The sequence below is a fragment of the Zalophus californianus genome, chromosome 1 (assembly GCF_009762305.2).
Source record: "Zalophus californianus isolate mZalCal1 chromosome 1, mZalCal1.pri.v2, whole genome shotgun sequence".
Taxonomy (NCBI): domain Eukaryota; kingdom Metazoa; phylum Chordata; class Mammalia; order Carnivora; family Otariidae; genus Zalophus; species Zalophus californianus.
The window spans coordinates 124729668-124748719 of NC_045595.1; the positions used below are offsets into that span (position 1 = coordinate 124729668).

The following is a 19052-nucleotide window of genomic DNA, read 5'->3' on the forward strand; positions in this document are numbered from 1 at the left end:
AATATTTGTTGTTTGCCTGTTTTTTATTTTATTTATTTTTTATGAATCCTGAAAATAAGGAATTAAGCCTTCTCATGTCTTTTCTATAGAGACGTGGTTGCTTTTGCTAATTTTCTTATTTTCTTACTGTTTCTCTCAGGTTGTATATTTTGTTTTGCTTTGGATTGTTTGAAAAACTGAAGCTGAAAGAGACTTAGAGACCATTTTGTTCATTTCTCTACTTCTGGTCAGATAAATACAAAAACCACATAAGACAATGCTATCTTTTTAATGATTTTTCCTTTGATGAAGGGTTTGTGATTTACAGGTATTAGTCTCTCATAGTTAAGTAATTTTGGGGCAGGTTTACCTGAACTCTTAAAAGTAGTTAAGCTTTATTTCCTCTTATTTTTCCTATGAGATGCTTGAGTAAACTGATCAATTTTCTCCTCAGAACACCTCATATTAATGTTTAGTCCATATTCCAATAAAAAGATCAATCTGAATTATAGAATGTTTTCAAACAAGTACATTAAGTTACTTTTGATTTTACTGCACATTATAAACAAATATAAATGATCTATAAGTTAATAAAAATGCAATTTATCAAACATATTTTGTACTTTATCAAAATCCACAATCATATTTCAGTTATTTCTAGATCTAAAGGGAACTCTGAAGGAATCTTTATTTTCTTAAAAAGCTAACAAAGTTTCAGCCTAGTTTATCCTTGTTTCTAGTTAGGTTTCTGAATACTTGAAAAGTATTCTTGGTGTATTTTTTCTTTCATAGGAAACACTGGGAGGCATAAAGGTAGAGTGGGAAGGCAAGTAGGTTTTCAGCTTGATGTTCTACCACTAATTTGTGAATCAGGTTGAATTTGTGTCAGTCATTTAGCCAGTCTGGGTGTGCAAGTGCTCTTCTAATATAAAATGTTATACTTGTTATGTGTACGGGATCATAATCTCAATTGAGAAAATCATGTTCTCTGATTCACTGGAGCTTTGGAAGTGATTGTCACTCTTTAGTTTTCTCGTGTGTAACATAATTCTTTAAGCTTTTTCTAGAAAGTTGGATTAACAATATTGCAACTACTAGTTGTTTTTTTAGCTGATTTCAGGTTTGTCACACATTTAAAAATTTCAGAGTGTGTGGGGCTCCTGGGTGGCTCAGTTGGTGAAACATCTGACTCTTAGTTTTGGCTCAGGTCATGAATGATCTCAGGGTCATGAGATCGAGTCCCACATTAGGCTCCATGCTCAGAGCAGAGTCTGGTTGAGATTCTCTGGCTCTCCCTCTGCTCCTCCCTTCCTCCCACTGCTTGCACAATCTCCGTCTCTCTCTAAAATAAATAAATAAAATCTTAAAAAAAAAAGGTTTTCAAAGCCTGTGTTCTTTTCCACGAAACCAATACATGTTGTCAAACATTTGTAAAATCAGGAGTAAAGAAAAGAGGAATAGAAAATACCTATAATTTGGGACGCCTGGGTGGCTTAGTCAGTTAAGTGTCTGCCTTCGGCTCAGGTCATGATCCCAGGGTCCTGGGAATGAGTCCCATATCAGGCTTCTTGCTCAGCCGGGAGCCTGCTTCTGCCTCCACCTCTGCTGCTTCTCCTGCTTGTGCCCTCTCTGACAAATAAATAAATAAAAAAATCTTAAAAAAAAATACCCATAATCTCATCACCCAAATTTAAAAAATTTGTGTATTTTCTTATTTTTCTTATACATAGCAGTTTTTTGTTTTTTGGCTTTTTTAAGATTTTATTTTTAAGTAATCTCTACACCCAATGTGGAGCTTGAACTTAAAACCCCAAGATCAAGAGTTGCACGCTCCAATGACGGAGCCAGCCAGGTGCCCCTCATTGTGGCCTTGGTAAACATTTCCTTAATGATAAATGATGTTGAGCATCTTTTCACATGCTTATTAGTCATTTTTATATTTGGTAAAATGTGTGTTTACTTCTGTCGCTCATTTTTTGACTGGGTTGTCAGTCTTACTGAATTGCAAGTATTCTCTATAAATGCTAGATACAAGTCCTTTATCAGCTACGTATTTTGTACATATCTCTCTCAGTCTATTGTTGGTCGTCTTTTCATTTTTTTAATGGTGTCTTTTGAAATGCCAAAGCTTTTTTTTTTTTTTTTTAAAGATTTTATTTATTTGAGAGAGAGAGAATGAGAGATAGAGAGCATGAGAGGGAAGAGGGTCAGAGGGAGAAGCAGACTCCCTGCTGAGCAGGGAGCCCGATGCGGGACTCGATCCCGGGACTCCAGGATCATGACCTGAGCCGAAGGCAGTCGCTTAACCAACTGAGCCACCCAGGCGCCCGAAATGCCAAAGCTTTTAATTTTGATGAAGTCCAGTTTATCCATTTTTTCTTTTATGTACTGTGATTTTGCTTTCATATCTAAGAAATTTTGCCTAACTTAAGGTTTTAAAGATTATGTTTTCTTCTAAAAGTTGTATTGTTTTAGCTCTATAGTTAGGTCTATAATCCATTTTGAATTTTTGGGTAAAGTGAGGGTTCATCTTTTTGCATGTGGATATCCAATCCATTTTAAAAATTATATTAATACATTTAAAGCAATAATAACTCATTATGTGGGTAGCATAAATAACATAATCTTTATGGAGAGTAACTAATTTCCAAAGCAGAAATAGTGAGAAGAGTGACACTGTTTTACATTTTTTCTGTCTGGTTTAAGAGAAGACTTTCTCATATCTGCTTCTGAATTCAGTCTTTTGCAGTATCACACATCACGTAGCCTGTGGGAAACTCTGTTGTATGATTTGAGAGAATTAGAGTGGAAAACCAAATAGAGCTTTAGTATTGTAATGAAAATAGTTTTAATCTCATGAATCCCATTAAAAAGATGTCCTGGGGGGCCTGTCGCTGACACTTGGAGAACTTTTGGTTATAAGAGCTTATTGATTAATTTCTACTTTCAAGTCACTTTTAGAATTTCATTTAGGGAATGTGTAATTTCTTGGCATCTCATTTTATCATCTGATTTGTGTTTTATTTTATAATGCTTTTACATGTCTTAATTTTTTATAAATATTTCTTATTTTAGGATGATGATAGAAAAGTTTTATAGATCAGGAATTAGCAAACTACGGTTGATGGACCAAATTCAGTCAGTTTCGGACTTTCGTAGTTTTGCTTGTTTTGGTAAAGAAAGTTTTATTGAAACACAGCCACATTCACTTGCTTATGAATTGTCTGGCTGCTTCCACAGTATAAGGACTTGTACTTGTAACAGAAACCATATGGTCTGCAAGGTTTAAAATATTTACCATCTGGTCCTTTAAGTAAAATTTGCTGACCTGTTAGAGATTACAGTTTCAAATGGCTGATGTTAAGTAAGATGCTTTAGCAGCAAGATTGAAAGTAGTTTTCTGTAATTAATAATGGCAATCAGCTTTATAGTTAATAGGAAAAGATGTTGAGCTGTCATATCAGTTTGGAAAGTTAGGCTTAGTCTTACTGACTTGACACTCTTTATATTTTCTTAACTATTTTTCAAAGGATATTTTCCTTCTAGTCAAAAAGTTGATTCCTTGTTAAGGAGAAAGAATGTGTTATATTAATTGTTTTGCACATCAAATTAAGATACTTTGTAAGGTGCTTCTTTCAAATATTTCAAAAATATTGAAAGATGTTTAAGGGACTGTCAAGTTCAAGCTTAAATGTTTCAATCTGTGCTCTTTTAGGATGATCTTGAAGACCTTATTGTTAATTGGGATGAGAGCAAAAGCATTGGTGACATATTTCTTAAATATGTAAGTATTTTATTTCTTCTTTAGGATTTCAGGTTAAAGCATCATCTCATTAAGTACTCGCAGGGAATGACAGTTACTTGTTTAAATGTGAGAGCTTTCAAAACTTTGATACAGTTGTGTTTGTAAAATATATTGGAAGTGTTCTTCTGAAACATATTTGCTATATATAAGTTAATACTTTCTTGAAACCCCAAGGTCATTGTTAGGAACACTGATTGTCATACTCTGCTGTAATCATTTTATATATGTCAAGTTATTTGCCTGTCACAGATTGATTTTTTTAAAAAATTTTCTGTAATTGAGGTTTTTTTTTTCTTTATAGTTGATGCCATTTTTTTGCTGTCATTGTGTTTCCTCTGCATAAAAGCTTCTAATGAACTGCCTTTTTTTTTTTTAAACTAGGGTAGGAACCACATAACTTAATTTTATCAAATAAAGTAAATTCATTTTGAAAGAGGTGCTGTGAATAGGGTTTATAAGTGTCTTTCAGTCTCTTTGAATATCATTTATAGGTTTCAATTCCTTGAGTTCTGGCACATACTTTTCTGAAACCTTCTCCTAACTTCCATCCTTACCATATAGTCTTACATGTTTTTTTTCTGGTTGGTTGAGAATTCCAAATATGCAGATTATTGTCACATATCTTTTTCTCTTCTTATTTTTGGTCACATCTTTTTTTTTTAGTTTCAGAGGTAGAATTTAGTGATTCGTCAGTTGCGTACAACATCCAGTGCTCATTACTTCAAGTGTCCTTAATGCCCACCACCCAGTTACCCTATCCTCCCACCCACTCCCCTCCAGCAACCCTCAGTTTGTTTCCTGGAGTTAAGAGTCTCTTATGGTTTGCCTCCCTCTCTGTTTTCATCTCATTTTATTTTTTCCTCCCTTCCCCTATGTTGATCTGTTTTGTTTCTTAAATTCCACATGTGAGTGAAATCATGTGGTATCATTCCCTGATTGACTCTTCCACTTAGCATAATACCATATTGTGGTTCCGTCCACGTCATTGCAAATGGCAAGATTTCATTCTTTTTGATAGCTGAGTAATATTTCATTGTATGTATGTGTACCACATGTTCTTCATACATTCATCCCTCAATGGACATCTGGACTCTTTCCATATTTTGGCTATTGTGTCACATATCTTTTTGATACCTGTTAGTCTCCTCAGTTAGCCAAGACGTTTTCCCTTTTTTTGTTGTTGAGATTTTGGGTAATATAATTGATCTTTTAAATGGTGGTTTGGATTCGTCAATAAATAATAGCATGTTCTTGGGTACTAATTACTATATTCTGAACTTACAGAAGTTTTTAAACTTTGTCGTTTTTTTTTTTTAAAGATTTTATTTATTTATTTGAGAGAGAGAATGAGAGATAGAGAGCACGAGAGGGAAGAGGGTCCGAGGGAGAAGCAGATTCCCCGCTGAGCAGGGAGCCCGATGCGGGACTCCATCCAGGGACTCCAGGATCATGACCTGAGCCGAAGGCAGTCGCTTAACCAACTGAGCCACCCAGGCGCCCTAAACTTTGTCATGTTTATGTCAATACAATAAGCATTAGTATACTTTCGATTCTGAGTCTTTGCTTTTCAAGTTTTAGGCTATATGTACCAGTTGATGCATTTTGGTTAGCAATTAACTCATTAATGAGAAATTCATAAAATTTCTGTGTTTAACTTAAGAAACTTGTTTTAAATTTCTCTTTTGCATCCAGTATATCAGATTTTGACTATTATTTGGCTTTAAATTTCATTATCTAAGGGTAACATGTATAACAATTAATGTGTTTTTTCTTCTTCTTCCTAGTCAAAAGATTTGGTAAAAACCTACCCTCCCTTTGTAAACTTCTTTGAAATGAGCAAGGAAACAATTATTAAATGTGAAAAACAGAAACCAAGATTTCATGCTTTTCTGAAGGTAACATGCGTTTCTTTCAAATAAAAAATCAGGATAATTTCTGAAGGAGTTCATTTAAATTATGCTTTTAGTAAAAATCTATCCATTGTAAGAACACCTTAATGTTTAATCTGTTAACTTTAGCCAGACCTGAGAGTGGCAGTGATATTAGGCTTCAGAAGATTTAGATAGGAGAGGCCATGAGGGAGCTGAGTGAGTGAAAATGTTGTCTGTAGGTACTCATATTTTTTAAAGTTATACATGTTTTAGTTCTCAAACATTTGTCAGTGTGATTTGGTTTTCCCTTTAGGGATTTTTTTTTTCTTTACCAGTGCTTTATTTTGTTTACTCAGTGGTATCAGCATACTTAATACCTCAAAAACTGTTTTTTCTTGTGAATGGTGTAGACTCAAGAGAAACTTAAGATGGAATTTATACGAGTGTGCAGAGAAACTCACTTTGTGTTTAAGATGCTAATCCTTGAGTGGCCAGGAGGTCAGTTCAGGTCCTGGAAGATTATTTAACCACAGTAATCTTCCAGAGAACAACTGCCACCCCATCTCTTCTATTAGTTCTTTTCAGGGCACTAGTGATAAGGTATAATAAATGTAAGGCGTTTAATCTTTGCAGAAAACCTTTTTTGTTGTTAATTCTTTTCAGATAAACCAAGCTAAACCAGAATGTGGACGGCAGAGCCTTGTTGAACTTCTCATTCGACCAGTACAGAGGTTACCCAGTGTTGCGTTACTTTTAAATGGTACTTGTCTGATCTGTTTTCAGACTACTTTGGATGGTTTTTTTATGGAATTGTTTTGCTCTAAAAATTTTGAAATTCTTTTCATTTTCATAGTTTTCTTAGATTTCAGCATTAAAGTTTATGTCTTACATAGAAAATACCTTTATGGATAATCTTAAAATCACAGATACTACAATAATTAAGTCTCCTAAAATGCTTTATTTGTTACCATATCAATTACATTGACTATTTTTTTAGTTTTGTTTCTCTACCAAAAGCCTTACGTTTATTTCATGGTGTGTCATTAATTCAAAATCAATTTATATCCATGTAAATAAAATTAACCCACAAAAATCACAAGATGAGAGACGATTCATGTCTCAAGTTATTTAGTCCTTTTTTGAATCTTTATAAAATCTGTATACTTGATCTAATGCTTACTTTCTTTCTTAGATTGTGCAGAACATGCTTGAAGCCTGAATCCATTTATTCTGGAGCTTAAAGAGTTAATTTTATTTTTTTACATTTAATTTTTATGAATAAATTTTGCCTCTATCAAAAGAAAAGCATATGTATATGCCTTTACATTTAGCTGACTAGTGAATATTTTTAGGACAGGGTCAGTTTTTATATTTTTTAAAATTAAGTATGAAAACTAAATTACAAACAGGAATAAGTCTGTAATAAAGCATTTTGTTCCCCAAACCTTAAGCACAGTATTATGGATAGCAGCAGATAAAGAGGCTAATTTTGTGACTGTTTAATCTATTTTTCTCTTTAAAATATTTTGGGTAATGTATGAGTTGTAGTAATTTAAAAAATTGATCATTTTTGTTGTTTTTAAGATCATCTAATGTAGGTTAGAATAGCTAGTTTATAAGATGATTTCCCCCATCTTTAAAAGCTGTCCTGTTTTTTTAGATTATAAGGAGACTACACAAACAAAGCAGTGTGATTTAACTTTATAAAGCATTTTTTTGGATTATTTACTTCATTATTTTTTATTAAGTATATTTAGAAATCCATCAAATAGTTTCTAAGCCTTTCTCTTATGAGATCGGGTGGACATGGTACTAGGGAACCATCAGATGGAACATGGCATAGGAAGCTTAACCTCTATAGGAGTCAAAGTGTCAGCATGTCATGAACCTCTAAGTTAAACAAAACCTGCCATTTGCAGGTTTCAGGGTTACCGAATGCTCTCTGTTATAGAGCCATGGGTCCCAACATGAAATACAACATATAATGACTTCTCAGCTAATTGAGGATTGTGTGTTTTCATTCAGCACTTTGGAGAGAGCTTGAGGAACCTAAGTGTCCCCAGGCTTTACTAAAAGGGAATTGAGATAGCAGTGTAAGAAAATCTGTACATATCCTGAGAATTTAGTCAATAAAATTGTGGAAACCCTAACAAATGTGTAAGAAGAGAGCTCCTAAGAGAACGTGGAAAAACTTTTTTTGAAGTAAAGCTTAGATAATATCTTTAAAAAATTAAGCAGCCTATATCAAAATGGACAGCATTTTATTTTATTTTTTTAAAAGATTTATTTGAGAGAGAGAGAGAGCATTGGGAGAGGCAGCGGGAGAGGGATAAGCAGACAGGTTGCTGCTGAGCTTCCCAACATGGGGTGTTATTCCAGGACCATGAGATCATGACCAGAACCGAAGTCAGACACTTAACCAACTGAGCCACCCAGGTGCTCCAAGATGGACAGTATTTTGAAGTCAGATTAAAAAACTATTTTTTTTTTACTACTGTTTTTCTAATCATGGAAAAAAACCATTTTATCATAACAGATCTTAAGAAGCATACAGCCGAAGAAAATCCTGACAAAAGCACTCTAGAAAAAGCTATTGGATCATTAAAGGAAGTAATGACGTAAGTGCATTATTTCAATTTCTTATTGTTTCCTAGATTAAAATGGAATTGTAGAACAATTAGGAATCATAAATGAAGAAAAAATATCAATGGCAAATTTTTATAAAGTGTTATCTAAATTATTTTTCTAATAGTGTAGTTACACATTAAAATGATGAGAGAAGTATTGTAAGAATACATTGATAAATCAAAAACATTTATTTCTTAAGGTATTAAACTATTATGCATAGAAAGTAACATTGATTTAGAAATTTGGTGATGTTATAAATACTTCTGGACATGTTCTTCATATACCTCCAGGCATAGTGTGTTCTTGTCTTCATTTAAACTACCCAAATGTAACTCAGAAAGTTGACTGTGGTGAAATAAAAAGATAGATTTATAATACTTCTTTCACTTTTACTCTTGATTTTTTGTTTCTTACCTTGAATTTAATGGAGTATAAATTGATAGGGTTGGTTGGAAATGTATTAAAGTATAAACTCTGTAGAATTGACTTGGGTGATTGATTGTTAAACTTAGGCTACTTACTATAGGTCTAACTTGGAGATGTAGCTCTAATCAGAAATGATCTTTTTTTAATTTAAATTCAATTAATTAACATATAGTGTATTAGTTTCAGAGGTAGAGTTCAGTGATTCATCAGTCTTATATAACACCCAGTGCTCATTACAGCACGTGCCCTCCTTAATGCCCAGTTACCCTCCACCTCCCTCCCCTCCAGCAACCCTTAGTTTGTTTCCTATGATTAAGAGTCTCTTATGGTTTGCTTCCCTCTCTATTTTCATCTCATTTTATTTTTTCTCTCCCTTCCCTCCCCTGTGCTCTATTTTGTTTCTTAAATTCCACATATGAGTGAAATCATATGATAAATGTCTTTCTGTGATTGACTTATTTCACTTAGCATAATACCCTCTAATTCCATCCACGTCATTGCAAATGGCAAGATTTCATTTTTTTGATGGCTGAGTAATATTTCATTGTGTGTGTGTGTGTGTGTGTGTGTGTGTGTGTGTGTGTACTACATCTTTTTTAGGGGTCGTGAGTTCAAGCCCCACGTTGGGTATAGAGATTATTTAAAAATAAATAAGTAAATAAACTTAAATGATCTTTCTTTTATTTATTTTTATTTTTTACATTTTAATTTTTTTTTTAAGATTTTATTTATTTATTTGAGATAGACTGAGTGAGAGCACAAGCAGGGGAAACAACAAAGAGAGAGGAAGAAGCAGGCTCCCCACCGAGCAGGGAGCCTGATGTGGGGCTCCATCCCAGGATCATGACCTGAGCCAAAGGCAGATGCTTAACCAACTGAGACACCCAGGCACCCCAGAAATGATCTTTCTTGATTATTATAATCAGAAATGAAAACTTGCTATTGTTTTGCCTCATGGAGGGTGAGGGCACTTTAACTCTTTGGATATTATGTCATCAACATGTTTAATAGATCTAGTTAAATGATTTCTGAGATTTCCTGAGGTGCTTCTATATGAAACAGAGTTTCTTAAAATACTTAGCTCTAGAGAGAGGGTCCAGCAGCAGAATAATGTTCAAATTAGCAAATAACAGCTTCTGTTTTTGTTTATGTATATTTTATATGTCGATCAGCCAGCCTTCATGCTTTTGCTTTGTTATTTTAGGGCCAGGATAATAGTTTTTTTCAACACTTAATGGTTTAACATACACTGCACATAATTTACCTTGATCCTTTCAACAAACTGTGAAGTAGACAGCGTTAACTTAATCTTCACAAAAGAGAAAGCTGAAAGGTTATTACTTGCCCAATTTACTTGTTTGGTGTGTAGAGTACTTTACCAGTATTATTTTGATGGGGGGGCCATCAGGCCTCTAGGCACCCCCCAACCCTGTTTCTTTATATCTTGACAGTTTTTTAGTTGTTTCAGGAAGAAGGTGTATCCTTTCCTTCTTACTTCATCTTGTATGGAAGCATTAGTCTTAGTTTTTGTTTCAATAAAATGATTAGGATATGACTTGGGAATGACCTACATAAAACCTTAACATTTAGAATTGTTAATGTGAAGTTTGTATAGGTTTACTGTATTTTAGGAAGTATATAGTGAGTATAGTAAAAAAAAAAAATAATACAGAAAGAAGATAGTAAAACAATTTTCTGAAGGATTCTATGGAATTTTTTTTAATATAATAGGCTGCTTTTAGGAAGTATTTTAACTGATTCAGTTGTCAAAATTAAGATAAACACATGGAAGATCATTTTTTGTGACACGAGATATCTTTGTATGCAGTTTTCATATTGTTTTAAAAGTTGAAGTTTTAAAAGTAAACTTATTAATTTTTCAGCCATATTAATGAAGATAAGAGAAAAACAGAAGCCCAAAAGCAAATTTTTGATGTTGTTTATGAAGTAGATGGATGCCCAGTAAGTATTCATTTTTGATGATTGTCAATTTATTTTCTTTCTTATTATTTAGATTCTATAGTTCTAATATAAACAGAATCTTGGCACCATCTTCTTTTTCTTTCTTTCTTTTCTTTTTTTATTTTTAAAGATTTATTTATTCTGGAGGGTGGGGAGAGGGAGAGGGAGAGAAAGAATCTCAGACAGACTCCCCACTGAGCACAGAGCCCAACATAGGGCTCGATCCCTGATATAATGACCTGAGCCAAAATCAAGCCAAAACCAGATACTTAAACAATTGGGCCACCCAGGCGCCCCGGCACCATTTTCTTTTAAATGATAAATTTAAAAAGATTACTACCGAGTGATCTCTTTTACTAATATTTTCAATCTATACAGGCTAATCTTTTGTCTTCTCACCGAAGCTTAGTCCAACGAGTTGAAACAATTTCTCTAGGTGAACACCCCTGTGACAGAGGAGAGCAAGTAACTCTCTTTCTCTTCAATGACTGCCTGGAGGTAAATTTGTACTTAATGTATATAACACTGCTGATTTGTGTGACTTGCCTGAATATTTAAAGCCAAGCCTTGACTGAAGTAGAATATACAAGTTAAAGTAAACTTAATCACTTTTGAGACTTCTTGTTGGTTTAATACTATTAATAGAATGCTTTTAAGAGAAGGCTTAATACTAAGAAGTATGGTAAATTTTCATGACTTAAAATCCAAGTCAAAATGAAAATTTAGTTTATTTTCATGTTAATAAATGCTTAGGTCAAGAATTTTAGGAACTTTCTGTTTCTATGTATGTTTGTTCAAGATCCACAAAATAATTTGAAATTTAAGTAGATTTTTCAAGCAAAGAGGGAGCCAGTATTTTGTTGAAGAGTAGGATAACTTGATTATTTACTACCATGAATCATGATCCCCCGATTTTTGCTTAAAACAGCAGGTTTTAGGGTGAGTGAGTGGTTAGTATATCAGATGGGGTACAATGATTATAATTTAAAATTCTCATCTCTTAAAGCATTTACCCCATATTCTGTGGGCAAATTGAATCATCTTTGTGTGCTTTTCCAACTCTAATAGTGTATTTTTAAACAATGAAACAGTCTAATGGGAGATATAAAAATGTGTATTTTCCTTTATCTCAGAAAAAAAAAACCTGTGTATTTTGATAAAACAAATATTAGTCAGAAGACTCCTGACATTTCTGTTATTAGGTAACTTGCTTTTGCTTTCATTGAAGTGATTTGATGGGTTTCCTTTTGCTTTAAAGTCTGTACCTCTTTTATCCTTTTCTACTTCTCTTAAAGTGCTGCCCTCTTATATACATTATTATTTAAAGTGTAAAATACAAGGGAATTTTAGAGAACCAACCATGTGCAGTTACAGGTGTAATAAAATCTCACCAAAACTTGATTTGTGTTAAATGCGGAGTTTTGTTTAGTGAGGTTAATAAAAAATCGTCTTTTTATTGGTCAGTAATGTCACAAAAGACAATGAAAATACTACCCATAATTGAAGGTACCCTGAACTGAAAAAGTCATAAAAAATCATGAGGCAGATAATTTTGAACTACTTGTCACCCCCATAAGGAGAATATCAGCCTGCTTTGCTTTGGAGAACAGGGGCTAGGTGAAGTCAATTTCCAGTGGGGTTTTACTGTACATAGTTGCTCAGTACTTCTGTTTATTTGCTTCTCTTAAAAGCCTTTTTTAGGTTTTTCCTCTTGAAGTGCCCAGGTCAACTGGCTCCATTGTCTGTACCTCTTTGCTAATCTATTCTGGGTTTTATCCTCATACTCTTGAGAGAGTTGTGGCTTACTTTAAATTTTTGATCATACATCTTCAAATTCCATGAAGTTTTCTATAACTGCCTCATTGACTTACCTGCCTCTTTAATTCCTGTCATTGGTTATTTCCTGTAGCTTCTGAGTCCCATTATGTGATACTCCGATTCCGCATTTCCTTTACTTTCTTAAATCCACTGACTTTTTGTTCTAGTTTATCTTAGCTCCCTATCTTAGAATCATATTAACTGAAACAGCTCTATCGCCAACATTCAATTTGGACTTCAAGATTTATAATCCTAAACTTTTATTCTTTAGCTTGTTAAAAAAAAAAAATCCTTAGCAAATTTGGAGTGAAGAATATGGTAAAAGTTAGAAACATTTAAAGTGGATAAAATCTATATTGACTTCTCTTAAATTTGACAGTTGATGTTTTACTGAAGCTAAACTAACTGAGGATTTACAGACATATATTCCCTTTTATATTTTATCTGTGTTTTGAGTTTTTACCTTGATGTGCTAGCATTTGTGTCATCAGTATTGGTACTTGTTATTGTTTTTCCTTTTTAAAAATGAACTTTAAAATTATTTGCTTATCCAAATTGATTTAAAAGAATATTCATATTTATGGTGGAAATTATTTAAAGAAACTCTTCATTGCTTATTTTAACTATATTAATGTAAATTAACTTTTAATATTTGATATGTAACATAGATCTGTATCATATTTCTGCTTCAGTGTGAATATGATATTGACTGCCTTTTGATCTTTTCTGATTAGCCAACACAGGGTAGTGCATTTTTAGCCATACTGTGTCATTCATGATGATGACTAATCTCAACTCATTAAGTAACTTATCCTAAGTCATTTTGTGTTAATATCTTTCATTTGATTATTATGACCTCAAAAAAGACATTCTTTTAAAAAGGCAAAATAGTACACTAGGCTTTCATGGAAATGAAAATAATAAATTTAAAAACCTTATAAAATTCACAGAATTCAGTACATAATGAATCACAAGGTCCTTTCTGATTTTGCTCCTGTCTTCCCCAGAGTTACTTTACCTATCTTTTCCTCTTACAGGAGTTCGGGGTTTAAGTAGGGTTCCATCTTAACACTGTAGCTTGAGTTTATAATTTGTGTCATTTACATAATGTATTGTTTAGTTAGTTAGTTCTTTACCCTGCCTCTTTCTGAATGGTATGTAAATATCACGAGAGCCAGAACCATTTCTGTGTTATTTACTCTTTTGTCCTCAATGCCTTGTACAGGATCTGAGATCATTGTGAATTCTGCTCTTAAACTGAAATCAATTATCTTTTGAACCCAAGACTGAGATCCCAGAGCAACTATTCCCCTTCCTAAGATCAAAGTTTTTTGTTGAAGATTCCTCTGTCCTTCAATGCTATTCCTTCTCAAAGTGCTTCTGAGTTTTTTCACACCTTTGGGACCTTTTCAATAGATCTTGTCCCTTTGTCTGTTTTCCTGACTTTTAGGCTCTTTTCATATATACATCAGCATTTCTGCTACACAATTACATTCATGTATGAATTTGTCACATGGTAACTCTGCTTCTTATCACAGTAATTCTGGAATGACTAATAGTCAAAAAGAATCATCTGTAGATTTATGTGATTAATATCATTTTTAAGTATTTGGTCTTTAATTGTTTTCATTCATATTTTTCTGTAATCAGATAGCAAGAAAACGACACAAGGTTATTGGCACTTTTAGGAGTCCTCCTGGCCATACCCGGCCCCCAGCTTCTCTTAAGCATATTCATCTAATGCCTCTTTCTCAGATAAAGAAGGTACTGGACATAAGAGAAACAGAAGGTATGCTCACTGGATAAACTTGGCTAAATGAAAATAGTTAACATTCATTGTAAGTTTGATTCACTCCCTTTTGTTTTTTTTTTTTAAACTGGTAAATTACCTTTTTATTTTTATTTATTTTTAAAGATTTATTAGAGAGAGCGCGCGTGCACACATGAGCAGGGGGAGGGGCAGAGGGAGAGGGAGAGAGACAAACTCAAGCAGACTCCCCACTGAGCATGGAGCCTGACACGGGGCGTGATCTCACAACTCTGAGATCATGACCTTAGCTGAAATCAAGAGTTGGATGCTTAACCAACTGAGCCACCCAGGTACCCCTAAACTGGTAAATTATCTTTAAATACAGTTGGTTAGTTTGGTAAAGTAATTTTTCTTATACTTCTATCCCAACTCTTCTCTAGGAACCTACTTGATAACTTATTTTTCTCAAATGAAAATACTATCTCAACTTGTGGGATATCTTCATCCCTTAAGGGACAAAGAGCTTTTAAATGGTTATATGTGAAGATAGTGCAGTAACTTAGCCTCTTATCCTTACAAAACTTACTTTTATTCCTTCAGAATCCAAAAGAAATCAGTCTGTTACCTGTGCTCTGCATCTTATTCCTTCCCTGTTGGCAATGGCTGCATTGCTAGGAATATGTTTAGGATATGACCAGGAAAGAAGTACATGAATAAATGTACCTAAAGTAACTATGGTAGAATTAACATGGGACAAATGTGTATTAAGGAGAGTTTACTCAACCTTGATAGTGTTCGGGAGGGTTCTCTGAAGGCCTGCAATTACCAAAAGTTTATACCTACCAAAACCAGTATCATCGGTTAATTGGCATGTGTGTGCATGGCCGTATTTTAGATGTTATACATAATGTTTTTACGGTGTAAGCTGGTTCCATTACTGATCCCATCATCTAATGATGGAAGACTTTGAGTTAATGAGAAACAAAGAAAACTCGAACAGCAGCTTTTATTGCTATCTTTATTTGGTTGTCAGATTCTGGATTTATTAAGGGTTACAATAGTGCATTTATTTAAATCATCTCCATATTTTTGGATCGGAATTATAGATTATAATTATTGTTTAAAATAGGTTCTGTTTTAGCATTTTGGTCCAAAAACATTTTGTAACATTTTGATATTTGGATATTTTATTTCTTTGCACTTGATTTAAGTTATCAAATTAATCTTATCACATTTTAATTTAAAACTTAAATTCTGGAATTCTAAGAAATGATATAATCTAATTCAAAAAAATTGTCTCAGAAAATAGTAGATTTCATAGAAAATACTAAATGTCAGTAAATTATCATTGTTGGTTTCTCACATGGTACTTACTATTAGAATTCTTTCCAGTGCTTCAATGTAACATGTGATGTTCTTTGTCCAGTTAAAAATAGAGGGATGGGAAGGATGGAGAAGAGATAATTTTATTGGAATTTTGTTGCTCTGAGGAAACCAAACTTGAGTAAATCTATCATTTTCCAAGGAGTAACACTTAATGTTTATACTTATTCTGGAACCCTAGATTGCCATAATGCTTTTGCCTTGCTTGTGAGGCCACCAACAGAGCGGGCAAATGTGCTGCTCAGTTTCCAGATCACATCAGAGGAACTTCCAAAAGAAAACTGGCTAAAGATGCTATGTCGACATGTAGCCAATACCATTTGTAAAGCAGACGCTGTAAGTTCTTAAACAACTATTATAATGAAAGTTTTAACTTCATTGCAATGCATTCAGACTAACCCTGTACATTTCTAATGACTTGGTAATTATGAATGTAGGAGAGTTTGTTTTATGTGAATTGAGGAAAACTGGTTTAAAAAATTGGTTTGGGAAAGATTTTTTAAAAGTATAGACACACGAGACATTTTGAGTCCCTAGCTTACAGATAGGTCCTCAAAGCCTAATAGCTCCTGTGCCTTTCTGACTGAGTGAGGCTTTTGGGACTTGTTCTAGTACTCTGTGATTTTTATTGGTGCTCTTTGACCTGGCTATTTGTAAAATAGAGGGAATCTTGTTTCTATTGTTCTTTTATCTTGTTGAAAGCAATAGGTGAGTTGTAGCAAGTTGTTCTGTCAGGCCTGTTGCCAGTCCAGTTTTCTGAGCCCAACCTCTGAAAATCAAATACCATTATGAATATATAATTATCTTATACAGCTTAAAGTGCAGATACATGAGAAAATCAAATTACTGAAGTTAAATGACTCACAGAAATCAGATAGCCTGTAGTAGATCTTGGATGAAATCTAGATCCCTTAAGAAATAATTTGATTTCTTCATTATAAATGGGAGAGACATGTAATAGACAGATATAGACCCTTTCATCTTTATACAAATGACATAGAGGAGAATGCATTGATAAACGACCCTTTTCAGCACAGTAGTACTATAATGAAGATTGCCTTGGACATTCCTGTTGGACTAAAATGTTTATCGTAGTTAAGTCTGACTTTGAAGGCTATTAAGGTATAATTATAATGGTTTATAGAGTAGGTAATATTTGATTAAAACCTCCTGCCTAAATGTTGAGAACAATTAACAGACCCTCCCCCTTTTTTTTAAAAAGCAGGAGATTTCAATTTCTTTTTCAGTAAATGACATGACAGGGAAAACCAAAGAATAAAATCCTGAGATTGACTAATTTGTCCTAATTGTCATTTATAGAACACTTCATCCAGCATGATGTTTTTGTTTTCTTAATTTCTATGGGCCAACAATATGTTGTTATAAATAAAGGATTGTTCCACAGAAAGGTTCGCAGAAGGCTAGTGCATACAACAGTGCTGGCTAGAAAAATGATGAAGACAGCTTTTGTTATAAAGCTTACAAAAGTGTTCATTGTTAGGAGGAATTTGTTTTCCACAGGTCTAAGTATGCATATATAAAATGGATCCTTGTAGTATAGTGACTGCCTGTTGTAGAAATTACTCCTACATTTATTATGTCAGACTACATGGCTTATGAAGACCTTTCCAAATTTATAACCATAATACTGAAGTGCTGTTAATGGAAAATTTTCCTTAAAATATAGTCTATTGAATTACTAGCCACAGGATGGCTAATCATTCTAGAACTAAAATATAAACAGCTAATGGAAAAATTTCATATGTTAGCCACAAGATGGCAGCAAACATTTAACTGTGTCCTGATTTATACTTAAACCACAAAATTCTTTGAAGTTGTGAAATTTTGTTACTAAGAAATATTTTGTAAATTGAGATATTCTCACTGACTTCAGTTGAGCTCTTTCCCACATTTAAAATACTACACATAGGGCACCTGGGTGGCTCAGTTGGTTAAGTGACTGCCTTCGGCTCAGGTCATGATCCTGGAGTCCCTGGATGGAGTCCCGCATTGGGCTCCCAGCTCAGCGGGGAGTCTGCTTCTCCCTCTGATCCTCCCCCCTTCGTGCTCTCTCTCTTTCTCTCTCTCTCTGTCTCTCTCTGTCTCTCGCAAATGAATAAATAAAATCTTTAAAAAATATATAAAATACATAGTAAATTTTAAAAAGCCCTGAGTTGATGTCTTACCATTTGATAACATTTGCCTTGATAACAAGAAGAGTATTTCTAAATACACACACACACACACACACACACACACACACACACACACACACACACAATGTAACAGATAAAAATTTCTTGATTCTTTCAATCAGTAGTTTTTGTCCTTCTATTACACATTTTGGGTTCCCTAAACAACTGGAGCTTGCAACTGTTTTATTCTATACTGTTTCATTTTTCATGCCCATTTATAAATGACTTAAGAATTTTTAAGCTGAAATAAAACCTAATCTAATCTCATTATTTTACATGTGAAATTAAGGCCAAGAACATAAAGCTTACATTAGAATCCAGGTATTCTCATTCTTGGTTAAACCCTTTTGTATATCTTTTCTCCCCATGGATATGGTGTCCCATATTTTAATTTCGAATTTAAAGATTAGAGTTTTAATCTGTTGAGAGCTTTATCTCTCAGAATACTTAGGTTTATATTTTTGGTCTCTTCCAGTATGTAACCTTTAAATGTATGGTCCATACTCTTAAAGTTCATATATTGTCTAAGGTCAGATAGTAACTTTCTGATGCCATTGCAGATTTCTAATCTCAAATATCAAAAGTATAATCTATGAACAAGTGGATTTAAGCAATGTTATTCTTTCACTCCCCCTACTTTGAATAGTTTAGAGGAAGTAACTTGATAATTAAATGCCCAGTGCTATAGTTCAGGTCTTTTACTACTAATTCTTCATATTTCTTTTAAAAATCAAGTTTTTACATCTTAGTCTAGTCACTACTGGCTACCTTAAAGTAGCAATATTCATTCTTAGAGATTCTAGTTACAAGTTTAAGAACTAACTACATGAAGAATAGACTGAAAGTAGAACATATATGGGAAGAGTTAGTGCTTCTGAGCTGAAGATATTTGTAATGGAGTTAATATGATTTGTACTTAATTCTGCTGGTTATTAGTCATCCATAATAAGTTGTTAATATAAATATCTGTTATTGGTACTCCTTTAATTTGGCCAAAGCCGAAGCTCTGAGCTATAAATATGATTATAGAGCTTGAGGAAATCACTGAGGCATAAGCTAAGGTGAGGGGCACCATGATACTAGTTATTTTTACTTTAGTATGTGCATTTGAGGACTAGTGGGAGAGGAGAGCTTAGGGAAAAAAGGGTCTGATAACTCACATGTGGGTAGGCTCATTAGCTTAAGATGTCAGAAATGCTGGAAGATTTCTTTTGAATTAACACCCATGAATAAAT

The 19052-nt window shown here is 33.6% G+C and overlaps 1 protein-coding gene across 1 annotated transcript in view; it reads left to right on the forward strand.

Annotated features, from left to right (window-relative positions):
- The window catches only part of ECT2 (epithelial cell transforming 2), a 53536-nt gene that overhangs the window by 24283 nt on the left and 10201 nt on the right, over positions 1-19052 (forward strand). Inside the window, 8 exon segments of the mRNA XM_027583909.2 lie at positions 3695-3763; positions 5569-5679; positions 6319-6415; positions 8192-8273; positions 10593-10671; positions 11050-11169; positions 14140-14278; positions 15804-15958. Coding sequence (XP_027439710.2) covers positions 3695-3763; positions 5569-5679; positions 6319-6415; positions 8192-8273; positions 10593-10671; positions 11050-11169; positions 14140-14278; positions 15804-15958 — 852 coding nt within the window.